Below are 9,256 nucleotides of genomic sequence, written 5' to 3'. Positions count from 1 at the left end.
TTAAGGGAGAGAAATGGGCAGAGGGATTCTCTTTGATATTATTTTTGTTTGAAACTTATGAACACATATAAACATCTCATAAAAAAGAGAGAGAAGCCCAGAGAGGGCACACAATCTCATCTCCTCCACTTACATCCCATCTGTTGCCCTAACAACTTTAAATATATTATCTATAAATACTCTCCCTATTGATAATTAAAATCCTAATGGACTCAGGATAAAAAGTAAGATGAAGATGAAAAAAATAAGGAGAGAGGAATTAAAACTAAAAAGAAGAAAAAACCATTTCCATGTATAATATGGCACCAGATTTCTAGTCCTTGGAACTATGAACTGAACCACCACAAACTCAGCAAATTAATTAACCCAAATCAGCAGCAGGCAGCACCAATTTTCAGTCAATTTTTTTCACATCACATTGCAACTTGAGGTGTTCTCATCACTAAAGAAGTGAGTGTATTCACCAGCTGGTGGAGGAGGAGGGTATGGATAGTATGGGGGTGGTGGGCCAGCTGGCATGTAATTCACAGCTGGTGGAGGCCTAGCATACACCATAGGCGAAAACCTCTCATTGCCCATTGCCCTTTGCTGGTTCATCACAGCTTGCAAGTATTGTTGTTGCTGGAAGGGGTTTCCAGGCATGGCCTCGGGCCCAGCTCCTTGGAAGTAGCCGGCCCCGCCTCCGCCACCGCCACCATTCATCGGTGCTGCCGGCAGGCCTTGAACAGCTGGAATGTTGCCCATTTGGCTCATTGGCATGCCACCCATTGGCCCCATTGCCATGTTGTTCATGTTGGCCACCTGACCCATATTACCTCCTCCAGGCATGCCCTGGGGGCGCCCACCCATGCTGTGAAAAGCATTGCTCATAGCTTGAGCTTCACTCATTCCTCCACCGCCACCGCCTCCGCCTCCACCGCCCCCCTTTTTGCCCCCATTGGCGTTATTGATGTTTGCATTAGGACCACCCTTGTTAATTGCTCCACCACCATTTTTACCATCTGAGGGAAATCCCCCATTTTTGCCTCCATTTTTTCCACCTCCACCACCTTGATTTTGATTGTGATCTCCTCCACCACCACCCTTCTTTCCTCCTCCATTTTTACCCTCATTGTTCCCACCACCCATATTCACCTGAACAGGCACAGGCCCACCACCACCCTTTTTCCCATTACCCCCACCCCCACCCCCACCGCCACCTCCATTTTGACCACCATTCCCACCCTTTTGGGCAGCATTCATATTCATCATCTGTGGAAGGTTCCCATTCATCATCGCCATCATATTAGGCACCTTACCATTACCCATCACAGGTTTCATCTTATTGAGAGGATGATGGGGGTCATCCATGTCATCATCAAACTCATCATCATAGTCCTCATCATCATAGTCCTCATCATCAAGGTCATCATAATCATCATCACTCAAATCCTCATCCTCACGCAAGTTGAATTTCACAGCCTTCTGGTTGGGGTTTGGGTCTGGGCCCTTGAAAGGAGGCATTTGCATGCCCTTCAATTGGGGGAGGTTCAGATCTTGGAACCCTTTCATTTGCTGAAGCTGCTGAAGCTGCTTAAGTTGCTGAAGATGTTGCTGCTGCTGCTGCTGCTGAAGTTGCTGCTGTTGCTGAAGTTGCTGCTGTTGCTGCTGCTGTTGTTGGCCTGGTTGACCACCCTTGGGCTGGTTGTTGCCACCACCACCCTTGGGCTGGTTGTTTCCACCACCACCCTTCTGGGCTTTGTTGTTTCCACCTTTGCCATTGTCGATTTGCATGTTTTTGAGCTGATTGGCCATGTGGCTCTGGTTGTTGTTGTTATTAGCCTTTGGAGCACCCCAGAGCTCTGCATGTTTGCCAGATTTTGCAAGCTTCTTAATGAGAATGGAAGGGTCTACATTTCCTGAGACAGTCACCTTCCCCTGCTCTGCATCTATGTCGGTGGTGAAAACTCCTAAAGAAAAAGGAAACACAAATTAACCCATAATTTCAAAAATAAAAATATGCAAACTTGAAAGTTTTAGTATACAAGAAGAACAAAAATCTTCAGGGAAATGTGATTCAGTACAGGGAAATATTAGTTGTCTGTGACAGAGTCAACTTAAAAACAGGGCTCTAACAAAATGGAGCATACCATCAATTTTCTGTAAGATTTTCTTCACTTTCTGCTTGCAACCATCACAGTGTATGTTCACTTTGAGAACACATTTCTGCATGTACAGATAACCCAAAGAGCAAAACAGAGTAAAGAGAAACATTCAAAAAGAACAAAACGAAAAAGAGCAAAGCTTACTTGCTATATGCTACATGAAATAAAGAGATAAGCAAGGCAGACAAATAACTTTAAAGAAAATTAAATACATTTGAGTTCAAATGAAGCAAAGAATTAAGCACAGGGGAGTGAAGGAGTACCTGGATCTTCAAGAACTCTTCTTTACTCATAGCTGCAACTCAAATGCAACAAACACAAGGCTACAACAATGGAAAGAGAGAAAAGGGTCGCAAATAGATCTAAGAAACAGAGAGGGTGAATTACAAGAGCTCGAGAAAAGCGTTGTCTCTGTTCTTTCTTTTTGGGACTTTTTTCCAAGCGAAAAACACAGGGAGACAATGAGAGAAAACAATTGGGTCCAAGTCTCTCTGAGCAGAGAGAAAGTTTTAAGACCCAACAAGGTTCAGTCTTTGAAGAAGAGAGAGAGAGAGAGAGAGGGGCTCAGAAGCGGTGGGTAGACATTACACTTCAATGGGCATCTCTGCTTCCTCTATTTCAGGGCAAGAGAGAGATGGGGTTAGTGAGCTAAAACAAAGAGAAAAGGAGACTGTGACAGAGAGAGAGAGAGAGAGAGAGAGTGTGTGATGCCTCCAAGCCTTTCACTCTTTTCTTTTGGGCCTTTATTTATGTATTTTCCATCCCTACCATACACACAGAACAGACTGTAACTTACTACCCAATTAGAATTAGCCAATAGGCATGTGGGTCAAATTTGGCTTGGCTTGGAAGCCAACCTGTGAGGCTTGGCTTGAGCCAAAGGTCAGCTTTGGCTTTGGCTTTGGCTTGACCATGGTGGTGAGTCGTGAGTGGTGAAAGAGGAGGCTCAGATTTGTTTTTAATATTTGATAATTATTATCAGCAGATGTGAATGAACTCTGTCAGATTTCCTCTCCCAAAATTGGGTGGTATAATAAATATTGTCATTCAATAGGACCTTGTTTCCTTCCTCTATCTTATTTAAATTTTTACCTGATTCTTGTGCTTCCTAGTCTACATTCATCTGTCCACCCTAAATTACCATAATACCCTCCTGGGTTGAAAGAAAACTTAAGCTTGGCAAAACTTTTGCACCTCACCACTGGTGAAGAGATATAGCTGGGTTTTGATCTTTGTCAATTCTATACAACACCATTGAGTAATGCCCTCGCATTGCGACTTTCTGCCATGTAGTTTCGATGCGGAACATATATGTACTAAACATACCATGTAATGGAAATATTCAAATAATGAAGACAAATGTCATTCTCGTTCTCATCTTACAATGTGATTTGATGGTCAAAACTGTCGATCTTCAAAGCTATCCTTCAGAAAACATGCATAAAAGACTTATCTAATTAGGCTCACATCTAATTTAAAGTTGGACCAAGGGTGAGAGGTTAGATGTTGGTCATCGTGGTTTGGATCATTGATTGTAATGATTTCGTGTTTGAGTAATAAAAAATTTCTCTCTTTTTTTTTAAACAAAGAAAAAAGAAGGAAGAGTATAGCATAAGGTCACCAAATTCATAAGGATACAATATAACAGGTGAAAGAGTCTAAAAACGATTAGATCAAATTCAATTTTCGCTTTACATGATTTTTTTTGGAAAAGTACCAAACATTGAAATAGTATGTAATTGAATTTATGAATAAACTCTTTTTACATCATAAAAAGGAAAAAAAGTTTGCAGGCGCCGAGTATATACCAGTCTCTTTCTATCTCTCTCATTATGTGGTAAGTGAGATAATGAGAGAAATAGCGAAAAAAGGAATATGCACTCAAAGCATGCAAGTTTCTCTTCCCAAAGAATGACGATCTATTGATTATCAAATAACAACTTCAAAATTGTTAACAATGTCTCTTGAGATTATAAATTTTTTAAATAAAGATAAAGAGAGAGATGGAGAGAAAATAAGATGAAATAAATGACACAAAGGTGGTGTACTATTCATCGTATTGGTTATGGCATGAAACTTGTAATCTAAAACCAAGATCACTAGCTAGTTATAGGTTGCTGTCTAAATTGAATAATTAGTGTCCGATGTTCATGCAAATTGGAAATGATTTCTAAACATGGAGAATTGATATTGACACGGGTTTTCTTGGTTTGAGGTAAAAATCCAAGGAGATCGATTCATTTGGTTGTCATGCATTACATTCTGATAATATCTGGTACGTCCTCCACATGCACTACTTGCTCGAAATTTTGGGCCAAGATTGTCGTTACCACCACATTTCCACGTGAGAAGAGGTGCGTGAGTTGAAGCTTGAGTTATAATATAATTTCGAGTTTCATGACATTAACCGATAGAAGAACAAAAACATGAAAGGCTATTCCAAGTTGGAATCCCTCTTCCCGGAGAAAAAAAGAATTCCAGAATCACATCTATGATCTTCCATGCAAAAATGACATTCTACTAGGGGGGAAAAGATAAAAGTTCGTTGCCTTTTTGTGCTCATTGTTTGTGCAAATAATCTCACGGGAGAATATTCGCTTCTAGATCCTTCAACCTTCGATCTTCCTTCTCTCTCTTCCTCGATTCCTGTAAAAAAGACTGGAGTAAATAGACCACACCCGGGGGGTGTTGGCCAAAGGCCCTCCGATGCCTAAGTTAGTTCGAGTGTTTGTAGGAAAACAATAGCTAAGCAAAGGGTACGGAGTTTTATGTAGGGTGTAAACCGGGTGGTCGGAGCGGTGTGTGGTGGACTGCGCTTGCGAAGGATTTCCAATATCTTGGCGACGAGAGTTGGTTCTTCGAGAGCGAGTAGCGGAGCGCCTTTCTTCACGGTCCTCATTGTGATGATTGTCGAGTTGACCTCCCTGGGGGCCTATCATTTCGTGAATATTTCTCTGTGAGCGGGCAGCAGAACGCCTTTCTTCTCGATCCTCGTCTCGATGGCTGTCAAGTTGACCTCCCTGGGAGCCTAGCCTTTCATGAACGTCTTCATGCTGGCCCAGGCGAGCGTGGATGTCAGGTCTTGGGCCCAGCCTATCGCGCACGTTGGTCCTTAAATTCAATCTGGATGGGAAACTTCGTCTGCTCTGAGTGTGACTTGCGGATGCTTGCGACATGTCCGCGAGCTGATCTCGTTGTTGCGCATTTCCTTGTCTGCTTACTTCTGCTCGACCTGCTTGGTTCCTACCGAACTGCCTATCGGCGCGTTCGTTTATCCTTCTCTCTTCGCCCTGTTGTTCAAGGCCAAGGTTTTGAGCCAAATTTATTTGATTGAGGAATTGCCTCATCAAATTGTTTTGGTCGTCCATTCTCTGAGTTAGCTGGTCAACTCTCAGATTAAGGTCTGCTTGACTTCGTGGATCGGGAGGAGAGAAATGTGTAGAGCCTAATTGCACACGGGCTAGGTTTTCGTTGGATGTATGCGTGGGAGCATGCGTCGAGCGTGGAGGCAATGGAGGGAATGGTTGAAGTTGCTCCAAGATTGGGCCAAAGTCGACGGTGGTAGTGAGCCCAACTGGATGTGAGGTTCCACCATGCTCAACGGTGGTGCTATGAAGGTGGCTAGGTCCGGCCATGGGGCCTTGAGACGGTACGACGGCGGCGGAGGCCGGTACGGTGGTTCCAGTCACACGGGGTGGCTGTTGAGGGTTCATGGCGGCGAGAGGTGGTGGGGCCGCCATGTCGATCGCGGGATCGTGGGAGGAGTAGCCTTGGGCCGTCACGGATTGAGCCATAGCGGCGGTTTTGCTCCTCGTGCGCTTGCTTCCAACCATGGTTGTTTGGAAGGCTTCGGTGGATTGGAAAATAGGAGGAACGGATTCCTTGAGCACGCGTTGAGTATAACTCGCACTCTCAATGAAAGCACCAAATGTTTGTGCAAATAATCTCACGGGAGAATATTCGCTTCTAGATCCTTCAACCTTCGATCTTCCTTCTCTCTCTTCCTCGATTCCTGTAAAAAAGACTGGAGTAAATAGACCACACCCGGGGGGTGTTGGCCAAAGGCCCTCCGATGCCTAAGTTAGTTCGAGTGTTTGTAGGAAAACAATAGCTAAGCAAAGGGTACGGAGTTTTATGTAGGGTGTAAACCGGGTGGGCGGAGCCGTGTGTGGTGGCCGGAGCCGTGAGGAGGAAATATGGAGAGTGGAGAGGGAGAGAGAGAGCTTCGGGTATTTTTCTCGGGTATAAGGAGTAGGTTTAGATGTACCTTGAATGATGAATGAGGTCGTCTATTTATAAGAGCCTCGGGGCTAGGGTTTCGTAGGAATCGAGTTGGGCCTGATAATATCTGAATTAAACAGACATTATCTCTTAAGAAGATAATATCTGATTTAAATGATATTATCTTCTCTTTATTGTGATAATATCTTAATTAATGATATTATCTCTTTAAATAAAGATAATATCATATTAATTAAGATATTTATCCTAATTAATTAATTAGCCAGATAAACTGATTTAATTAATTAATTAAAGAGATAATCTTCTTTTCCACGTGGCGTGCCCTGATTGGAGACGAAAATATATGCTCCCACACTCATATCATTCATCTTCCCCAAAATTATTGCTAGCTAGTTCCCAGTATACCAACTAGTAGAAAATTTCTTTTCATGAGGAAGAGTTGCCAAATTTGGCTTGTGGTTGGTTTAATGGAAGGTGCATTATTTATGATATGTGGGAAAACTTGGAAGAAAAAAGAAAAAAAATAAAAAGTGAAAAACGCTTTAGAAACTACCTACGGAATTGGTATATTTCCATATGGTAAGGAAATTGTGAGTATTGGCTGTCATTTAAGCTTTTTCAGAAAGAAACTAAGCTAGCTGTTGGTCAGGTTTATGCAACGCTAATAATAAAGTTCCTTTGGTTTTTTTTTTTGGGATCCTGCCCTACGTTAAGAACAATTAGGTAAAAGAAAAGCAACAAGAGGGCCACAAGCAAAGCCCTCTTGATGCAGATGAATCATGCTTATGGGGAAGATTTTTCATGAGTTTGGGCACTCCCTTTTCCTGAGGATGCAAATCATTGCTGTCCTTGAAAGCTTAAACTGGTGATAATAAAACAATCCCTTGTTGCTTTTCTCCCTTTAGCTTCCTTTTTATCCCTTTGAAGAGGTGACTTTACCAGTAAAAAGATGTTTGAACGGTGACAAAGGGCCTTAACCCAATTGCTTTTCCTGTTCTAATTCAAACAAAGACAAAGAATTGGTTTCGAAAACGTTGATTGTGTTTCTGAGGGTGGCTTCTGGAGTCCGTAAAGGTTTAAGCAAAACCATGTTCTATTAGCAAAAGTGAAGAACTTGTATATCATGAGAATAACACTGTTTTGCTACTTCGAACCAATCATGTTTTGTCAGTAAAAAAATTATCATGCGTGACGGAACATGCCTTGTAATATATAAGTTTTTCTCGCAGAAGTGAGATCCCAAGAACAAATAAAAAAAGGTTGAAAACTAGGCTTTCCATTTAGCCTCCATACACAGAGACAGTAAAAGCAACACGGCAACACTTCATAGCAGAACAGAATGGTGTAGTGTGTGATTTTGAAAACTAAATAACGTGGGGCTTTGTTGAATGATGTCAAGTGGGTAGGCTAAATTTGGGACTTTGATATTACATCTTTTTTTGGTCACAAAGGGTGTTAAAAAGAAAAGACTTGGGCGGCCATGCAATGCCATTGCCATTTATGCAGGTGGTGTCACATGAAGCTCCACATGGCCTCTGGTATAGATAGTGATTGATACGAGAAATGAGGATGAGATTTATGGAGATCATTTATTCGATTCACCTGCAAATGTAACTAAAATGCTTGCCCACCCACATGGTTTCTGCAAATGCTTACTCGTTTTAACCCTAGATTTTATTGTCTGTAGGGAAGAATAATGGAGCTGTTGATGTTAAGATGTTGACTTTTCACTATCAAGGAAAGCCTAACTTTTGTACAATTTGATTTATTTATTTTCGTGTGCTTCATTCTACTCACAAAGATTCATCTATAATTTAACACTTTCCAGAATAGCAAATGCCCTTTTGGTGATTTTGCGCAATGAGTAAGATGCCAATAATAAAGCCCAAATGATATAAGCAGTTGCAGCATTATCAAATTTAATGCATTGATGAAAACATTTTAACAGATTTTTCTTGTTCTTTTTCACCAAAACTTCTTGATGGAGTTACATGCAGTGCAGCAGACACATTTTTCAAGCTCTACAGAAAATCAATTCTTAGGACAAGCATTTTGGAAAGATATCACTAAGTTACAAAGTTGAATATATACAGTGCTTAATGGACTGGACAGGCAACATTAGAAAAGAATGTAGGAAAAGAGGGTGGTGATATGGGATTTTATGTCTAACTTTTACCGCAAGCAATTAGCACTGTAAGCATATAGATTAAAAGAATAACACCGAAACAGCTGGTGATTATAAAAACAACTAACAAAGTGGGATTTTACCAGCAATCAACACTATTATAGCAGAAAGAATTGAAAACAGGAGGATTATGACAGCTTTGGACTAAAATTCTTACCCCCGAGAATTTTCACCATTTGAAGAAACCAAATAAAGCCAATGGTCATGTTATCCAACCAACATGAGAAATTAGTCTCCTAACTGGCCGCCACATAAACAAGGCCAGTTCTATTCAACTCTGAAGGTCTCACAAATTTTTTGTCCATGGTGAATTCACAGTGGTGTGATCAAGTTAAAAAGAAGACTAAAGCTAATATATAAATTTAACTGTAGTCCCTCAAGATGAACAAGATGTGATTCTCTAAAGAGCCTAACACACAAACACAGACATATAAGCAATAACGGACTGAAGCCAAATACAGGAAGGATGTTCAATAAGATGCAAATAACATCCTCTCACAGCCCACCTGAGCTTTATAGATTCTTAATTTGTCCCTTAAAAGATAACTTCAATGGAAAATATTCCCTCCCAGACTCTTTTTAAGCTCTATCCCAGAGTGAAAAAAGTACTTCCCTCAGACCCAGAATGTTTCTCCTATCCGGATGCCCCAACCCCCAGACCTAGAATGATCTTCATTCTCTTTCT

The 9,256-nt window shown here is 41.4% G+C and overlaps 1 protein-coding gene across 1 annotated transcript; it reads right to left on the bottom strand.

The window, feature by feature from the left end:
- LOC18789027 (heavy metal-associated isoprenylated plant protein 32) lies at positions 1-2,871 on the bottom strand. The gene is made up of 3 exons (XM_007223170.2): positions 2,408-2,871; positions 2,130-2,205; positions 1-1,949 (listed from the first exon to the last, which is right to left on the bottom strand). Exons 1-3 carry the CDS (start codon positions 2,435-2,437, stop codon positions 409-411), a joined length of 1,647 nt encoding a protein of 548 aa, XP_007223232.1. The 5' UTR covers positions 2,438-2,871; the 3' UTR covers positions 1-408.

The sequence above is a fragment of the Prunus persica genome, chromosome G1 (genome assembly GCF_000346465.2).
Source record: "Prunus persica cultivar Lovell chromosome G1, Prunus_persica_NCBIv2, whole genome shotgun sequence".
Taxonomy (NCBI): domain Eukaryota; kingdom Viridiplantae; phylum Streptophyta; class Magnoliopsida; order Rosales; family Rosaceae; genus Prunus; species Prunus persica.
The sequence above is the reverse complement of the archived record's forward strand: the minus strand, read 5'-3'. Positions and strand labels throughout refer to the sequence as shown.